The sequence below is a fragment of the Stegodyphus dumicola genome, chromosome 3, assembly GCF_044657685.1.
Source record: "Stegodyphus dumicola isolate Sdum_Otavi_A_Nest chromosome 3, ASM4465768v1".
Classification (NCBI taxonomy): Eukaryota; Metazoa; Arthropoda; class Arachnida; order Araneae; family Eresidae; genus Stegodyphus; species Stegodyphus dumicola.
Genome location: NC_140770.1, coordinates 265,734,733 through 265,755,270, shown reverse-complemented (window position 1 = coordinate 265,755,270; position 20,538 = coordinate 265,734,733). Strand labels below are relative to the sequence as shown.

At 31.4% G+C, this 20,538-nt stretch overlaps 1 protein-coding gene and 1 long non-coding RNA gene across 7 annotated transcripts in view; one reads left to right on the top strand and one right to left on the bottom strand.

The window, feature by feature from the left end:
- LOC146998333 (uncharacterized) overlaps window positions 1-7,161 on the top strand; it is a 59,166-nt gene extending 52,005 nt beyond the window's left edge. Inside the window, exon 2 of the long non-coding RNA XR_015040451.1 lies at window positions 6,361-7,161. This is a non-coding gene — a long non-coding RNA (uncharacterized LOC146998333). The remainder of the gene's footprint in view (window positions 1-6,360) is intronic.
- Window positions 7,162-8,126: 965 nt separating this feature from the next.
- LOC118192978 (cytochrome P450 4C1-like) overlaps window positions 8,127-20,538 on the bottom strand; it is an 86,729-nt gene continuing 74,317 nt past the window's right edge. For all 6 annotated transcript variants that reach the window (XM_085814091.1, XM_085814092.1, XM_085814093.1 and 3 more), the window contains 2 exons: window positions 15,181-15,360; window positions 8,127-8,775 (listed from right to left, as the gene is read on the bottom strand). In XM_085814091.1, the coding sequence (XP_085670217.1) occupies window positions 8,615-8,775; window positions 15,181-15,360 (341 nt within the window). In that variant the 3' untranslated portion in view covers window positions 8,127-8,614. The remainder of the gene's footprint in view (window positions 8,776-15,180; window positions 15,361-20,538) is intronic.

Sequence of the window (20,538 nt, the reverse complement as noted above, 5' to 3'; positions counted from 1 at the left end):
TAACAAAGGCATACAGTCATAACCCCTGGTGTGATGGTGTGGGGCGCTATTTATGATGACAGCAGGTCATCTTTAGTCATCCACCGCACATCTTTAACAGCTCAACGATATGTTGATACCATCCTGCGCCCGGTTTGCTTTATCTTTTATAGCACGTCATCCTCGGGCCATTTTCCAACAAGATAATGCCAGGTCACATACCGCTCGCATATCTGTGGACTGTCTCCGTGGGTTTGATTCTCTTCCTTGGCCAGCAAGGTCGCCATACCTTTCACCAATCGACATGTCTGGGGCATGTAATGTCGACCATGTAAATGGTAGGCAGATTCGTGCACCACAAAATAGCTCAGATCTGGAGGGACAACTGATGAATGCCTGGCAGAATGTGTCGCAGGATGATGTTAGAAACCTCTACGACTCGTCGCCTCGACGAATTCAAACATGCATTGCCGCCAAGGGCGGTTGGACCAACTAACTAATTTGAATACTCAATGGGTGATTGTGAACCGTGAACAGGTATTATGACCTTGATTTTTTATCATTTTATTACCTGTGTATCAGCTATACACATATTTAATTTCATCAAAAACAACCACTTCCTTCATGGTGCTTCGATTTTTTTGCAAGAGTGTAAAAACTTTGAATAAAATATGATCTGAATCCCATTTTCACTTCCAATAATTTTTCTTTTCACTACTTTGCAAAGCCAATCCTTGTTTCTATTAATTATATATTTTTAAACAAGGAGTAAAAATATTAAACAATTTAGTCCATATCTGTATAAGCTTTAGGACTTTAAATAAAAGGCTTTATTGAGAAACTGCAAACTGAGAAAACGCAGTTTAAGGACTGCAAACTGTCTGAATGAAATCATTTCAAATTTCTTAAAAATTTTATTACTGAATTTCAATACATATACATATAAAATAAAACCTAATACCATTTAATTTGTGAATATTAATATGAATTACAAGTCTTTGTTTAAAACTTTATCTGAGCAGAAATATTGCAAAAAAGTCATAAAATGAAAGCAGAATTTTTCTTTACTGTTTTGTTTTTTAAAACACGTTCAAAACAATTTTAATACATTAATTAATTCTAGTTTCGAAAACACTTATAATCAATATTAATAATATAATTAAAACCACTCAGCAGCATATGTGATTTCTTCTGTGCTTTTAGCCATTTGTTCTCGTATATAAATTGTATTTTAAATTAATTCACGTGTATTTTAATTAATTAAAGTGTTTAACGTTTGTCCAGCACTATTTCAATAATGCTACAGTCAGGAATTTGATCACTTTCATTACGCCACCTCCTTCTGTTCGTGTCTTATCACAAATAATTTCAATTTTTGAAGAAGTCTAGCAACATTAACTGATGATACACATAGAAATATTTGCTGAGCTGAATAATAATAATAATAATAATAATAATAATAATAATGATAATAATAATAAACACCTGCCAGTTCAAAAGTGAAATTTTTTCCCCAACTTCACTTTGTATTTAAATAAATCAGTTTATACATATGAAAAGAGTTGGTAGATATTTGCAGTCATATTTAATTACATTCCTCTTCTTTTGCACTGATTTTTAATGATTTACTCAAACACTTAAGTAAAAAAAAAAACAAAAAAAAAAAAACAAAAAACAAAAACGCAGAGGGGGATGTGGCATTTAAAGGGCTGTCGAAATATTTAAAATCCTTTTCATACCATTTATTATCGTTAGATCATTTCAAAATTTCTCTTCAGGGTAGCAAGGGTATTAGGTATTTTTTTTAGCAAAAAGTTCAAAATCGGCAATTTCATTGATTTTAGGGTAGCGAGTCTTGCAACATTTTGATGTTTCAAAATAAACCTTTCAAAGATGGTATTGAAAGCTTTTACCTAAAGTGTTCAGTAGGAGGTTACTATAACTTTATGTATAGAGCTAAAATACAAACATCGACTTGAGAAATGATCTCTGAAAAAAATCATATAGCTATGAAAATTAATTTGATCGATAATAATTAAGAAGAATTATTAAAAAAAGCTGGAGTTTTCATTGGTGAATTTGATCGCAGTTTAATCTAGTCATATGCTAAAATGATGACAATGTCTATGAAACACATGACGATGTCTGTGAACTCTGAGATATGAGATGTTTTTGTCTATGTTATTATGCGAAGCATTAGACTAAGGAAATCTAGAATCCATTAAAATGTTATTTAATACAGTAAACAGTATCGTTAATAGCCTTATTTATTAGTCATAGAGCCATCGATTCTTGCAAGTACAAAGAAGTCAATCGTATATTCAGTTATAAGGTATTTCTCCCGCCTTCTCAGCATGCCTTTGTGATGTAATGGTCAGCACACTCGGAGCTTATTCAAGAGGTCAGAATTCTTTCTTTTCTGTTAAGTGCACTTTGAAATGTCAGGCTTTGAACTGGCTGAGATCTAATCGGTTAAGATGATTCAATGATGTAAATGTATTTATAAATCTTTAGTTCTATAAACGGTCTGTGAGTTACAAAATTTCCCCCAAATTCATGCCAAGCCACAAAAGTCACCCAACCAAAGAGGATAAATGAGATCTACTGCTTGCAGTGATATTCGTAATGTAAGTAATATAGATAATGCATGATAACGATAGAACATGAACAAAATGACAGAATAAGAAATTCAATACAAAAATATATACATAGTCCGTATTTCCATGGGAAAGCATTGGATGCATAAAATTTCCAGAGTTAATACCACGTGATAACTTTGCCCATTCAGATTGGGGTTATGAAATCTGCTTATAAGAATGTCAAACAAATCCTAAATAACTACAAAATAAGAATTTGAATAGTAGTGGGGAAAGAATATGCAAAGCAAGTCTTCAAATAAATATTGTCCAAACTACTATACACCGCGAAGATGACATCCGTCCTAGTTCTTGCCGTATGGAATTGAACATCATTTCTGCGGAAATCAGTTACATTGGCATACAAAGCCTGTTGTTCAGTACAAATTATTTTCTTTTGTTACAAGATATTTTGAAAAGCACAGTTTTACATATGAACACTCTTATAACATAAATCAGTATTATATGTTAGTGAAATTATATTGTATGTATACACATATATGCATTCGGCAGTGCATTAAATGAATGCTACATTTGGTATATAAATAAGTCAAATGTGATACATTTAAGTGATGACAATCAATGTGGAAGAAATATTTTTACATTACAGAAATCTAATGTCCAAACTACTGTAGGAAGGCTGTGAGTTTCACAGATTCTGAAAAATTCCAAAGTTCACATCACGTGACTAGTACATTCATTTAAGAGAAGTTGAGAACTGCAACTTTAAGATAATATTTGTTTCGTAAATAATACAAAAGAATAACAAAAAAATGTAAATACTCTAATTAAACAATCTGAAACCTTCCTTTAAATGATATCTCTTATTTCTAACTCATATGAATACGCGCGAACTAAAATTATCTACTGGCGGGAAAACGGTTAAAGAAAATGACCGTAAAGCTAATTAACATAAAATAACTGGTTACATAAAATAAATAAATAACTTACAAGCTTCAAATAGGAGCCTATTAGAAACCTCGAAATATAGGGAAAGCAATATTAGAGTTTATTATCCAATGATGTCTGTCATTCCATATTATAAATAAGGTAAAATGCATATATTAGAGATACTACACATTTGTTTACTTTCAGGAAAATATCCTTTTTATTTCATTGCTCCGTATGCTGCCAGCAAAAATGCAGTTTCAGCATTTTGTGATTCTTTACGCCTAGAGATGTATAAGTTTGGAGTGAATGTAGCGACTGCAGAAACTTACGGTTTTAGATAGGAATTTACTCGATAATAATTGTCATACAATTATTATTAACACTCCTTTTTGTTATATCCATATTTGTAATCAATTCCGTATAATTTGTTTTTATTCCTGTATTCGTGCAATTCGCTTGCACAGTTCTGCGTACTTTAAATCTATTCCTGTATTTTATGTAATTTACTTACACACTTGTATTTCTTTATTCACATTTATTGCAGTCTTCCTGTATTGTCCTAATTTTAGATAAAGAAGAAAAACAGAAATTACACTTCGTGCTGTTCTTTTGTTTCTAATTATTTTACAAATATTAAAAAATATTCCTAAATGCATTCTAATTTGCAACTTCACTGTTGAACAAAGAAAAAGCAGCATAAAAATAAGTTAAAAAAATCTGATGTGTACACCACATGACTTCCTTGTACGGAATATTAAATTATACGCATTTTTTCTTGCATTTCATTTAAACTTATTGGATTGAATTAAATCTACTTTGCCGACAGCGCATAAACCACAATAGAATAAATGCATTCTTTAAAATTCATTCTAGTATTTGTTTACCATAGCGACACTCTGGCGCTAGATTCACTTAACAGTATTATATTTTGTTCATATTATAACTCATAATGCGCAAAATTTATATCATTTAAAGAATAGAATTATCTAATCGTTGCCACATGTTCATTGTACATGCAAAAAATGTACAATTTACAAACATATAAGAGTAAAGAAACTGAGATCACTGAGCCGGGTAACAGATTGGATATATATATAAATATATTTATGTACGTTTGGTGCGGCCGATTGCAACCAAAATACAGGGTGCACATCTACATGTTATAGCAGTCCTATATACAAAATTTCAACGTTCTGAGGCTACTCGTTTTTGAGTTATGCGAGATACGTACGTACGTACGTACAGATGCCACGAAAAAATTTTCTTCAGAATTAATTTTAAAGCAGTTTGATAATTTTTTTGGAGGAAACGAGTCTTTTATTCTGTCCTTACGTACAGATATCACGCAAAAACATCGTTAAATTGCATTCGATAGTGGTCAAAATGGATATTTTCGTTGAAATATGCTGCCTGAAACTTTTCGAGATTACAATACTTCCTTTTTACTTCGTAAAAGGAAGTAAAAATCGTGCACAGTTTAGTATCATTATCATACGAAATGCAAAATGTTAAAATTTTAGCTGTGTAAGTAAGTGTAATGCCCTCGTAATAGAGGCTGAAATCCAACTCGGAGGATATAGAAAAAGAGGGACAGTAGAAAGTCCTTAATCGCATTCTGTAAGAGAAAGTGCGCATTGACTTAGGAATAACAATTTTGTTACTTGAGTTAATTCTCTAGTTTCCTAGTGTAACTACTCTAATAGTTGCCTTGGCTTATGAGACAATGGTCTTCTCCTTCCTACTTGCCTCATGTCTCCTTTCCACAGGACATTAACTAATTGTTAATCAATGATGCGTTTAAGAGGCATTAACTGAATTAAACTGAATTAGCTTATCAAGGCAAATATTTATTCGTCACATAAGCATAATCATTCTATAAACGGCTGCGAGACAGTCCTTTCTATTCCTTATTAACCAATGCTCGCTAAGGTTTTTCATTGCTGAACCAATTGCTAAACTTATTTCCACAGCTAAATTTACACATGAATAATTGAGAGGCGAATATGAACCAGAACTGTGATACTAAGAATGAATTTTTTTTTTTTGACAGCGTGGCATATATCTGGGATTTTTTTCACAGATATATGGCACGCTGAGTGACCATGATATATGCCACGCTGAGTGTCCCAGATATATGCCATGCACATGAGTATTTCTCAGTTTAATTTCTAAAAATGTTCTTTATTTTATTGTAAAATGTATAGTTTCCGATGAAAATTGAGCTACATATTCCGCTAATGTTAAGAATCTTATGAAAAACATATTAGAAATTCTGTAATATAAATTGTTGATCTATAAACTGCAAAAATTTTATTCCTAGATTTGGCAGCGTTGTTATGTAACTGTACAAAATTGAGATGAATAGTGTCTATTTACATATGTGCATATTAATAGTTTTTGAAGATTTATATATTTTTAAATCTTAATTGTTAGTATTTGTTTTATTTTCAATACTTGCTTTAGAACAATGGTTTATCCATTGTCATGTAAACTCTATTTATTAATACTCTGTTTATTACTATTATATTTATTGCTATTCTTTAAACTCTATTAATCAATTAATTAATTAATTAAGATATTTTAATTAAATAAATTATTAATTAACTGATTTATTTAATACTTTATCAATACTCTTTCTTTGAAGCATATGTGCGATGTTTTGTTACTGAATGGAATTCTATGATAACTGCTTTCTTTATTAAATTTTGTGAAAGTTTTTCTTAAACTAATTTGATTACTTCCACTTATGAATTTAATGAAATCATTTAAAGAAAACTTAATAAAAATTCATTTAAATATTTACGAAATTATTCTAATTTTTTTTTTTTTTTTTTTACTTATCGAATTATTTCAGAACTGCCTTAACTGCTGAAAACAGAGTTATTCCATACCTTCAAAAAGCTTGGGACAGAAATTCTTATGAAATGAAAGATTTATTGCCAAGAGATTATCTGGAAAAGGAAGTTACATTCACATTTAAAAGATTTAATTTTATATTGAGTGATGTTTTGCAAGAAGTTGTTACTTTTTTGAAACTGGCTGTCATGGCTGAAAATCCTAAATGTTTATACACACCAAGACCAACAATACTACTTTGCATACTGTTCCCATTTTCTCGACTATTACCATGCGTAATTAATGATTTCATTATAATGATGCTTTTTAAATTTGTTTAAAGAAACGTTTTCAATAACGATTTATAGCTTTTATAATCATATTAAAGCAACAAATCGGCATGACACAAAACACTGTTCATAAATTCATCTGAAATTTTAATATTTTCTTATGTTTTAGAAGCTATGAAACCTCCCTAAAGTTTTAGAAATGTATTTTTGCAAGCTTTTATAGTTTAAAAAATGAAAATTTTATTCTTTATTCACACGACTATTTCTAATAAAATTAATTTTCGCAATCATTTTTTACAATAAATTGTTATATATTTGTGTAGAAATGCTTTGATGTGAGATATTATATTTATTCTATAAAATTTTAATGAATAAACATGTTTATAGATTATTGTTTCTTGCTCTGTATTATGTAATTCGACACCTCTTCCCAAGTATTTTGTATGAGCTGATTATAAAAGAACAGTCTGAAAATTACATGCAATGCTGTTTGTTTGTATGAACCTAATATTCTCTAATTTCGTTATTACATCTTAATATCAAACTATGCTTCAAAAATTTGGTCCAATGTAATACACATTAACAATAAATTTTGAATGCGGTTTTAAACATTTACTGATAAATATTTTATATGCTGTACATAACATTAATAATAAATGGAGCAATATGATATTTCAGTTATCAAATTCTTTGAGTTAAATAACTTTTAATGAAAATATGAAACATACAAACTGATATATAAAAATTAGCTAACTTAATTAATCCAATTAACTTGGTAGTCATTGCAAGTGTAAATATTTAAGCAGTCTGCGTCAAAATTTTATGACAAAAATAATAATTGAAATAGTTTAATCATTGAGAAAAGGATGTTGTTATTAAGAAAGCATGGCATTACAGAATAAAATTCTTGTATTTTTCAGTGAGATTTCATTTAGTATGCATAGATGATAACACCGAATTTTACTTTTAAGGATATAACGCATTTTAAAAATAAATGTTATTAAAAATACATGAAAATTAATAAATTTAATTCATAGACATCAGATTCTTATCAAATTTCACAAAATTATCAAATTATTATTCAAGTTATGTATTTTTAATTCATTTATTTTAATATGTGTGCATCTCATGAAAACGTTTTATCTCCTTCTCCCTTTACAGCTTTAGCACAAAATAATATAAATTTTTGATTAGTCTTAATGCTTTAAAAATCCTTTCTCTTTGATGTCGGTCTCTTTTGGTGCAAACTATGGCACGCTGCTTCAGTAGCTATTAAATGTGTAAATAATTTCTTTTATCTTCAAAATTCGATTTTCATTCTTCGTAACTTAACTTATGTAAAACCTAAAATACCGTCAGTTTATCAAAACAGTCACTCTGCTTGTTCCGCTGATATTTATACTAGCTACAGAGAACTCGTCCTCCATAAAGTAAAATCATAATTCTTAATTTCATCAAGAATAGCAAAATTTTGAAAATCAGTCAAAGACAAGAATTTGAACAATAACGCATAAATTTTATTTCCACAAGAGACTTTTCAATTTCAGCAAAAGGTTTTTCTCAGTTTTCATTTATACATAGTAGATAGAACAGAGTAGACATTAGATAAAAAACAAAATAACATACTAATCTCAGGAAAAGTAAAAAAAAAAAGAAAGCTTTTAATGTTAAAATATAATAAACTAATAGGGTAAAAATGATAAAAATAATTGTTCTAAAGTTAAAACCAATCAGTACAGCTGTAGTAATTGCAGCTATGTAAAAATGATAAAAATATTTGTTCCGAAGTTAATATCAATCAGCACAGCTGTAGTAATTGCAGATGTATAAAAGTGATAAAATACTCATCCCAAAGTTAAAAGCAATCAGAACAGCTCTAGTAATTGCAGCTGGGTAAAAATGATAAAAACACTTGTCCCAAAGTTAAAATCAATCAGTACAACTGTAGTAATTGCAGCATCTTACTATAGACGCAATTAAAAACTAATCTCTTGGAATGAAACGCATTCTTAGAGGCTGAACATTCTTAGATACGAGTCCCGTCATAATATCTATTCTATCTAAAGGATCCAACGAAATCAATTGAAATTTTCGCAGAATTTGAGCAATGACAACCTTTTCCTCCATCAGAGCAAATTTTTGACCTGCAAGAAAATAGCAAAGTATATACTGTAAAACATAATAATTGTACATAATACTGTAAAACTAGTTTATGAATAAAATTTCAAATTATTCTAAAAATCTGTTTATAGCTTATTTGTTACAATAATTAAACAAATTGAAACTAATCCTCGAATTACTGAGTTCTAAATTCTATATCAAACAAAGACATGGCACAAATGTCTTTTATTTAATAATGAGAATAACAAAAAGAAATCTGTTTAAGAATTACGGTAGAATAATTTTGAATAAGAGTAGCCACGAAATATTGCCAGAATAATATGAACTGTATCTTACACAAGAAATGGTAGGGAAAACTGATACAGATAACGTCATCAATGTAATTATTGGGCCCCACCCCATCAAGTTAGGGTTAGTGGACCGCCCAGCGGAGTCGGTTACAGACAAAAACATCGCAGACGAAAACGTCGTAGAAAAAACAAGGCGAAAATATCATCGTACAAAACATAGTGGGAGAAAATCAAGCAAGAAGGAAACATCGCAGTTATAAAACATCATATCGTAGTCGAAAATAAAGCGATTCAAAAAACTTCTCAGTTTAAAAACATTATAGTCGGAAATATAATGATAAAAAGTAAAGCACCTACAAATTATCCCATAACGATAACTTCGCAAACATGCAATTTTCAGGTTTTAAAAGTTGCCAATGCCTATTCGCATAATGATTAGTGAGCGCAAGAAGGAATGAGGAATATTTCGACTTTTATGTTTCTGAATTAACTAGTAAATTTTTGCTGAAAAATTAAAAACGAAACTTAAGCATTTAAGAACTGAAAATGAATAGGAAATTAAAGCTATTTATAGCAGTTAACAGGATTTTATACCTTGATCATTAATTAATCAGTAAGGTAACCACGTACAGTTACTTTTCTTTTTTCTAATCCTTTTTAGAATATATTTTTCATGAAAAATTACCAATAAAACGTTATAAACGAGATAATTAGTGACTTTTATTAGTTAACTATATAAGTTTACATACTATTAACTGCTTGCTATACCTAATTATTTTTCTATTATTTTCAGTTTTGAATGGTCAAATTTCCTGCTTATTTTTCCAGCAAAAATTTATTAGTTAATTCAAAAATATGAAATATAAAAATTATTCATTTTTACTTTTATATTTCATATTTTTCCTTCTTGCCTTCGGGCCCACCAGCGGCCGAGCGGTAAAATCGCTGAACACTGGTAGTTTGGTCCGAGGTTCGAATCCCGCTAACGGGCTGGCAGCATGGGCGTTTTCGTGGTTTTCCCCATGTATAACGTGTATACGAGCCAGTTTCCCTTAGAAAGCCTCCACGAAGGCATCCCTACCCTTAGGCAGATAGTCCTAATGTACTTTGTCGTATTCTCAATACACCAATACACCTTCTTGCCTTCGCCCGTCATTATGTGAAGATGCGAATTTTTAAAGTCTAACGCATGCCGGCGACGTTACTCTCATACGATGATTTGTAGGCGTTTTATTTTTTACCATGATACTTTCGACAACATTGTTTTTAAACCGCGAAATTTTTGAATAGCTTCATTTTCGACGACGATGTTTTGTGCGAGGACGTTTTCGCCTTGCGTGGTTTTCTCCGCAATGTTTTCGGCACAATATTATATTTTCAAAAAGAAGGTTTCTATAGACTATTATATAAATTATTGTCGTTGATCATTTTATTTCGACAACAAAACAGTAAGCGCTTATGGAATACTATATTTCGTATAGTACGTACGATTATATTTGAAGTTGCTTTTTCTCATTCAGCTGCCTTTTTCATATTTGCCCACCAGCGGCCGAGCGGTAAAGTCGCTGAACACTGGTAGTTCGGTCCGAGGTTCGAATCCCGCGAACGGGCTGGCTGCATGGGCGTTTTCGTGGTTTTCCCCATGTGCAACGTGTATATGAGCCAGTTCTTCCTAGAAAGTCCTCCACGAAGACATCCCTTCCCTCAGGCAGATAGCCCTCGAGGCTTTGCCATAATCACACACACTTTTTCATATTTACATTTTCGATTCATGACTCATATTTCCATATAATTTGTGTTATAATTACAAACTTTATCGCACTTATTATTAAAAATTTTAAATTGTTTGCCAGATTGGGTTTTCTGGAGCTTTGTTTACTTTATTTCCCGTTGGATTACATAGTTCACTCACAATTATACCATCTTCTTGCATTTTCTTTGAACATTTACTTAATTTGCTTTCCTATCCGGATGTTTTCCTCAATAAATCGATCTTATACTTCCTAATTATGCTTTGATAGAAAACAAAGACGCTACGCAGATAAGAGCTACATGAATAGGTATTCACAATGGATAAATATATTTGTATGGATATATAAATAATGATATATCTTTGTTCGTGTCTGAAATCTTATTATTTATATATTACAGAAATAATCCACATACAAAAACATATGTTCGTAAGTGCAGCATACAGAATAATACACTCGTTAAAATTATCTGGAGATAATATTTCGAAATTCAGAATTTGCGATCAGTCTAACCCGAACACTGTGTCAAAACACTTTCGGCAGAAAACATTATCAGCTGCCAAAGAATACATTTCCGTTCTTCCTACTGGGTAGTATTTTGAAAATTGGTCAAGAAAGAACAGCAGATTGTGGACCAATTCGGATTTCTAAATTTCTGTTTAAATGCTAAATAACGAGTTTACATGCTATAATGTATTTTCTCCCGCTATTCCACATGCCTTCTTGGTGTAACGGTAGCACACTCGGCGTGTATTCGAGTGGTCCAGGTTCGAGTCCCGTCTATGGCATCGTTCCTTTTTCATGTCTTCTGGTTCAAAATAACCTATTGTTTCGACAGTGGCAAGCGAACTAATTGGTGGCGAAGATAATTCGTCACCACCAGGATTTGGAGATTGGGTCCCCTAACCGCCAATCACCCTTTAAAGGGTGAACATATAATGAATTTTCTCCATCCTTCCAGTATGCCTTCGTGGTGTAAAGGTAGCACACTCGGCGCGTATTCGAGAGCTCCAGGTTCGAATTCCAGCGATGGCACTGCACATTTTTCACAACTCTTGCTTAATCAAAAAACCTAATGAATCTACATTGCGAATCTTTTTGATAATGGGAAGGGACTCCATTTTTGACGTATTTTGAGAACCTGAAAGTTGCAGTAACCAGAGAGGTATCTAAAGCTCTTGGAGCCTAGTTATAGGAAACAGTTTCATTGCTAATTCTAGAGAAGAATTTAGATATTATTAATTTCTTATGCAATTTTTATACAAAAATGTGATATAATATGAAATCAAATGCATTTGATTTATTAGAATACGCTACACTTGGCAAAAAAGCATTGCTTGATTGCGATTGCTAATTGTTTATCGAGGGAGGCTTTAGAGCAAAGAGTTGTGAGAATTATAAATAGACACGAGACACGACAGTAAATTTCGGGGAATGACTTCGTGACTGATTGTGACCTAATTGAACTGACGAAGTGCAAAATACGGGTTTCTGTTTGGTCGACTCTTTAGCGTGTAAAGGTGCAGTAGTGGCTGCAAAATAGAGCAACAAACCAATTTGAAGTTCTGTTTTAAGCTTGGTAAATATATGAAATATAGCACGGTGAAAAACGTTTACAAAGAGGGAGCCGTATCTTTAAAATGAATGATTTAAATGTTTTCAAAATGAAGAGAATTCCATTTAAGATGCTGCTTGAAGTGGTTGGTCTAAGACATCTTGTAGTGAAGAAAAAATTGAAAAACTGAAGAACAATGAACGATAATCAACTGAAGAACGTTAACAGGCTATAAGAATACGAAACGCCTCGGATTACAAACAGCTTTTCAAATTACGAACGCTCAGATGGGTATGATATGAGTTTTCAAAGGTGTTTTGAGAAAACCATACAAAATTGTGTTCGGAATTAAATTCGGAAACTTCTGAAAATATCATTTTAATATTTTCCTTTGTGCCAACCTGACTACAAAGTGGTTAGTTACTCTGGCTGTCGTACCGAAGGGCTCAGGTTCGAATTCCGCAGAAGACATGGCTATAATTTGTCCGCCCCTACAGCGTAATGGCAAACTGCACATTGAGTTGATAAATGCTAACGAAGTTCGCTTACTGTGCATGCTCGAAGTACTGGAGACAAGCATTAGCAACTACACAAGCCTGTTCGTCATGTAGGTCTTATCAGCTGTTTACAATTGCAATTCTACGGAAACTTGTTTGTGCTTATTGCAATTGCTTCTGTTTCATTTCATTTTTATCTATTTTGTTCATAAACATTATATTTAATATCAGTTATTTACAATAATTTCTTAAACTTTAATTCAGTAATTTAAACTGGATTTATTCTTTAATTTGTTAAAGTATATAGGAATAGGATGTATGGTAAATATTCAATTGCTTTAATTCCTCAGAGGTATAATAAGTAAACATTCAGCTAATATATCTTATAATGCTTCCTGTTTTTTAGTCCTTCTTAAAAGGGAAATTTGCGTAGTTTACAATCGATAGTTACACTCCAAGTAAATGGACATGTTTTAGTCGCCCACCTATTAGGCGCCTCCATAATAAAGAGACCATCACTACCGGACTTAATAGTGGCCAATCCCTATTAACGGCTAAAGCCAACCATTAAAAAAATTTCATTGTTTAAATGCTTTTGCACCTAGCAAGGGACCATGAATTATGGCCAAATTGGACTGCAGACAGATTTTTGAGCGCTTTGACATTGGGACGTTTTGAATTACCTGTGATAAGTGTCTCTAGGTAAAACCATTCTCTACGAAGTTAAACGTGAAGACATGGATAAGTTGTCTGAGGATCATAACAAATGAGCTTAACAAGAAAGAACTACTGCATTTTCAGAATAAGAGAATAAATCAAGACCATTTCTCAGTCAAGACCTCTGGAAAATATTGATCAAAATTTTTTTTTTTTTTTTTTTTTTTTTTTTTTTTTAAATGGATGTCTTATTCAAAGAATTTTGTAGAATTCCCGTTCTAGGAAACAGTTTTAACATTTAGCTCATTTGTGATATTAATCGCATGAGTTAAAAATGAAAAAAATATTTATACTTTTATGATTATCGGAATATCAGATTATGATTCCAAAGTAATAAAACTTCAAAAGAATATTTATAGAGTATTTTGAGAAAATGGTTCAAATAGTGTTAAATGTTGTAGGTAAAAAAAAAAAAAAAAAAGTACAAATTAGAAACGCAGACAATAAGCAAGAAAAATTTATAAATTATTTGTATGAAAATTATTTCGCCATTCCAAAAAGAATAAAGTTATGAAATAAAGATACTAGTGAATCAGAAAATAATATCATTGAATGGAAGGAATTAAAGGAAAAAAAATCAACCTCAAATTATTCTAATTTATTTATTAGCGGCCTTTCATTGCAAATTCGATATGACGTCAGAGTTAACTGTTATATAATTATTGGATTATATAACAGTTAACTTAGTTTCCGTTATATAATTTTTATATAAGTTAACTGTTATACAATTATTAATACAGTTAAGTGAATCTAGCGCCAGAGTGTCGCTATGGTAAACAAATACTAGAGTGAATTTTAAAGAATGCATTTATTCTACTGTGGTTTATGCGCTGTCGTCGAAGTAGTTTTAATTCAATCCAATAAGTTTAAATGAAATGCAAGAAAAAATGCGTATAATTTAATATTCCGTACAAGGAAGTCATGTGGTGTACACATCAGATTTTTTCTTACCGCTTTGCGAATTAAGAAGTACTGGCAACAAAAGAAAATAAAATGAATGTTCTTCTGTAAGCAAACGATTTGTAAATAGCTGTAAATAAATTTTCCATGAGAAAAAATGGCAAAAAATTCTAAATGTCCTGTGGATTTCTTCAAGGAAAGGTAAAAAAGAAGATTTTCTTATCAAATAGTGTTAAATGCTGTAGGTTAAAAAAAAAAAAAAATACAAATTTAAAACGCAGATAATAAGCAAAACGCGTTATGTATCAAAATGTTCAAAACATTTAATTTTTATTAGGTTTTTTTTCGTTAATAAAATGAAAATGCTTCTTTATTACCACATGTAAGATATTCGATATGGTTACACCATTTCGAAACATCGCTTTTTCAATAATATAGAAAATAAATTAAATGCTATCTCACATATTTTCAATTCATATATATTAAGCAATTAAATATTTTCTGAGCTGTGATTAAAATTTCGAACTGTACTGCTTTCAAAAAGTTTTATTAACTTAATGATGAACTAAAAAAAACTTAACACAGAAATGTGTAATAATATTTTACCATTACAATAAAGTCAAGCATTACAATACACAAATTAAGCAATAAGTTTTAGAAAACATTAGTGAAACACTATAATTTCTATTCCAGTATATCGAAAATGAATTTTACTAACCAATGCAATTTCTTGGACCAGCTGAAAAAGGTATATAAGCAAATGGATGTCTACCGACGCTATTTTCTGGCAGAAATCTATCAGGATCAAACTTTTCTGGATTGGGAAACATTTCTGGATCTCGATGAATCATTGATATAACGATGACGCAATTAGTTCCAGCTGGGATTTCATAGTTCACTAAAATGAAAAGAAATTATAATTAAAATACTATTTCTAACCTGAAAATAGTTCATTTCATTCGGTAATGCTCTGATAGAGATCAAAATTATTCCTCAGAAAAATAAACTATGACTATATTTATAACTATCATTTAATGGAGACTTTTTTTTTTTTACTTTTACACTGCTAAGGAGGACTACTGACCGGGAACAAGCCCTTGCAGTATGATGTCCGCCCTGCAGACATTTATTAATTCTAAATTTAAAAAAAAAAAAAAAAAAAAAAAGAGTACAGAGTTACATCTAGATAGGGAATACAAAGGACTACCTTGAATACATATGACATTCCTGATAGTATAGGTTACAAAAAAATAATAATAATAATAATAATAAATAAATAAATAAAAAAAAAAAAACTTAGAAGTACAGAGCTGCATTGATACAAAACTGGTAAAGGTAAAACAAAAACAGTAAAATTTAAGACTAACATTGGAATTTCAAGCCTGCAGTTATACATCACACTGACTTACTATTATACACTTACTATAATTCCGCACATTACAACATATTATGCAATATATTACTATAATACTGAAGACTGTAAATTCGCTTCTGAAATATAGTACTCCCTTTGTACACATGCCGCTGCTACAAATTCGAAGACTGGTCAACGTAATAAATATGGCCGTCAATGTAATTCCAGTTTGACTTATGGTTTTCATTTTTGGAACACAATAATGCTGTGTAGCTGAATCTTTTGTTACTTCCTTGTACGAAGTAAAAAGGAAGTATTGTAATCGCGAAAAGTTTCAAGCAGCATATTTCAACGAAAATATACATTTTGACCGTTATCGAATGCAATTTAACGATGTTTTTGCGTGACATCTGTACGTAAGGACAGAATAAAAGACTCAACATAAAATTATAAAACTGCTTTAAAATGAATTCTGAAGAGAATTTTTCGTGGTGTCTGTACGTACGTATGTATCTCGCATAACTCACAAACGAGTAGTCTCAGAAGGTTGAAATTTTGTATATAGGACTGCTATAACATGTAAATGTGCACCTCGTATTTTGGTTGCACTTGACCACACCAAACGTAGCTCAGTTTCTTTATTCTTATATGTTTGTAAATTGTGCATTTTTTGCTTTAAAAATGATTGTATTATGTTGTTCTTATCTTCAGGTTAAAATTTTTATGCCTTTAGGAAATCTTCAAGCAATATGTGTAGAATTATCAACAATTTAAAAGCTGTTTAAGTGCGGCTAAGCCTAATTTTTAAACAGCATGGCGAACATAACAGAATAGTAGATTTCATTGAAAATTTGGAGAGACTAAGCTTCGCAACAACAAAGAAAACGCCTTCATTTATTATGCGAATTAAATCATGCTTAATCCTTTCTGGAATTTTTTCGAAGAAATAAGTGTTCAAGATTTACTTCGTAATTTTTAATATAGCTGTTTTGAATTTTTATGTATTTTTGCCTTGTCGCGAAGTGAGAACTGAATTAATTGAATGAGAAATACTCAATCGTCTGTGAAAAACTTATTTTTTTTTTTGTTTTGTTTGCTTAATTTCTTTTATACATCATTCTAGATTTATTATAGTATTTGAATAGAACATGTGGCAACAATTAGATAATTATAATTCTTCAAAATGATATAAATTTTGTGCATTCTGAGTTATAACATGAGGTGTCCCTCAGAGCTCGAATTTTTCGCCTTTTCTTTTTAATATCTACATAAATGATCTTCCCAGCCACAATGATGCCATTATCGCCTGCTATGCAGACGATACTGCAATTCTCAGCAAATCCATCAATCCGCAAAGAGCCATCCAAAACCTCCAGAAATGCAATAGACTGTATCTTCCCATGGTTTAACGTTTGGAAAATTAAAATCAATGAAAGCAAATCCACTACAATATACTACAATGGTGATCCACTACCGGATTCGGTAAAACCATCGAAACTAGTCCTGTGAAAATTTGAAAATATATATAAATCATTATAATAATATAATGATTTTTGTTGTTTGACTTCTGAATTAGTATTTGTTCGGCGTGTTATTGTGTCTCCTATACAATATATTTCCAAAAGAACACTTCCAGAAAACATCTCAACAATATCACAATTAATAATATCTCCATCCCAAATGAAAAACGTGGGTATTTAGGCGTTTTTCTCGATCAAAAACTAACCTTCAAAAACCATATCGAGAATATCTGTAAAAAAGCCAACCAAGCAATAGGAAGTATCTATGTACTCATAGGGGAGAAATTCTAAACTTAGTCTCGCTACAAAAAGAGTTATTTATCTACAAGCTTTATCCGCCCGATTTTACTGTATGCTTCCCTAGCGTGGACTGCAACTTCAAGAACTCACCGCGAAAAAATACAAAGAATTCAAAACAAGGCCATATGAATAATTACAAATGCGCCTTGGTTCGTACGAAACAGCACTCTTCACAATGACTTGAAAATTAAACCCACGGATTCTGAAATTCTAAAAGCTTCTCATAACTTTTTTTACGAAATGTGACAATCACTCTAAGAATATCATAAAAAACCAGGAAATTATGATTTCACAATTGAATAAAGTTGAAAAGGGGCCCCGCACTATTCACCATAATAGTCGGTGGCAATGTATATATTTTCGTTTTTTTCTTACCTAGCCAAGATTTTACTTCATTTGCTTTACTTATAGTTTTACTTATTAAAAAGCGCTATGGACTTTGTTCCCGCCAAAGCAGGTAGACTTTGTGTGTAAATAGTTTTTACTCTTGTTAAACGTGTTTCAGTGTACTGCAAATTGTGTTTTTCATCATTTTACTTCATACCAATGATTGCTTATCAGAAGAATAATTTTTATGAAATTTTAAAAATGCCTTACAATACATCCTGCAATAGATGGAGGCACCAGAGCTCCAGTCAACTAAAATTCTTTTCATCCCTACTAATAGATGGCGCACACGAGCGCCTCATTTGTTCAAAGTTTACTTATTCTACGGACGGCGGCACAGGAGCCTCCGTCGCTAGTAATCTCTGAGTTCTAGCACAGCATGTGCACAAATACTTCCATATTATTGGATACAACTTATTCGATTCTTCACGCACTTAAAAGTCAAGTGTAATATATTAATGGCCGATTGCCTCTTACTAAGTGATAAGACATAGACATGTTATAATATGAACGAAATATAACGCTGTTAAGTGAATCTAGCGATAGAATGTCGCTATGGTAAACAAATATAGTGAATTTTAAAGAGTGCATTTATTTTATTGTGGTTTATGTGCTATCGACGAAGTAGATTTAATTCAATCCAATAAGTTTAAATGAAATGCAAGAAAAAATGCGTATAATTTAATATTACGTACAAGGAAGTATTGTGGTGTACACATCAGATTTTTTAAAGACGGAAACAGGAAACGGGGAAGTTCGATAGAAATGTTTATAGCCCACTCGTTTCAACAGCATGTCTTGCTACGTATATTTACGTTACTAAGGCTATTGGTCGCATACTTGACATCATAAGTGTTGACGTTTCATGCGACATTAAACCTTCACTTGCTACACCAAAATACAGTTTCGAGTCAAAATATATAAAAACGATTGATGTTTTTTAAACATTTATATTTTTAGCTTCTAGTATCATGTATAATCGATATAATTTACAATGCATAAAATTCCCGTGATTTAATTTGTAACGTCTAGTTTCCTTGGCTAGCATAAACTGCTACTATGTAAGGATCTTAAGTTTTACTAACGCTTATTTTACTTTAAAACTTTACTATCACTTCTTATTTTCCAATTCCGGCCAGAATTAAATGTGTTAACTTGTTTATGCAAACTGTACTTGTTAACTCCCAAGTATTTAAGTTGTGGCCTTTTGTCAAGAGTTAGACATAGAGGGAGAAAGTGAGTCGCCTTGCCGCTGCATTAAACGCGAGTTTTCAATCAGCTGCTGTTTGTCTTTAAGGCCAGAGGTTTAGTCCTCTTGATATTTAAAACGTATTGTACTTTCGGCAGTTTGCGTACTACATACGTAAATCTTTTAAAAGGCCAGTCTTAGTGTTAGGTACTTGTATATATTATTCAATGCTAGCTCTTAGTTTTATTTAGTTAGTAGTTTTATGTTTTACGTTCAGTAAACCACAAGTGTTTGGCCTTTGTATCCCGAAGTGTGGGAGCACCTGTATTGTTGAAGGAAAATAAAGGGTAACCAAACCCTTCTTATCTTGTGATCTCTTCAACTCTCCTTAAGACATAGTTTGTAGTCAAACTCCCTGTCCAGTCAGAACTCATCATGTTTCCGAAGCAAATCAAGAGAAATACAAGTCTTGATAACTAGACCTACTTGAAAGTCTTTTAGCGACTTATCGCTAAGATTAGAAGATAAATACAACAGGATAGAGGAATAAAAGACCCTTCTTTAAACTCAGTTATTTACATACGGCACAGTCTTTGTGCCTACAAATCCAACATCCACTTGCGGTGATAAAATTAAAGATAATGGTGAACTAAATAAAATTTAAAGATAAACCAATAGTTAACCTAAGAGCCAAATAAAATTAACCTAGCAGGTTGACTCAGAAACCTACATCGACGTGATATTAAATTTCGGCGGCAAGAATGCGAAGCCGAGATTCAGAATTCAAGCAGCTGGAAGAAATAACAAAGTGGGAACTCAATAGCGAAACACGCTGTAACTAACATTTTCGCTTCTTCAATTTTACACTCTTATTCACCTTAGCTCATTTAAATCCAAGCGAAAAAACGCGAAATAAATAAGAAATGAGAGAAAAGGCTAACAAATTAAAATAACTATTAGTAAAAGTAATATAACCCTGGCAAATTGTTAATTTTACAGCTATTTGCATCATTAGGGTAGTAATGAACGATGTTTCTAATATGATGTATTAAGAAGCTTAATACAGAATAATCACATTATCTTGATAAAGAGAAGAATTTTATCTTTGTTTTATTTTTCAGATTCAGCAGATACATTCATGCTGTCCTCTGCAGGCATTGCAACAAGTTCATTTGCATTTGACAAATTCTGGGAAGTCCCAAAATTGAACTTATCTGCACGAAATATAAACATATAAAAAAGATAAATTTCTTTTTTTTTTTTCTTTTGAAAGCCAATATGTCATTAATAAAATGTTCAGGTAGTAAAGTTTCACCTTACTGGATA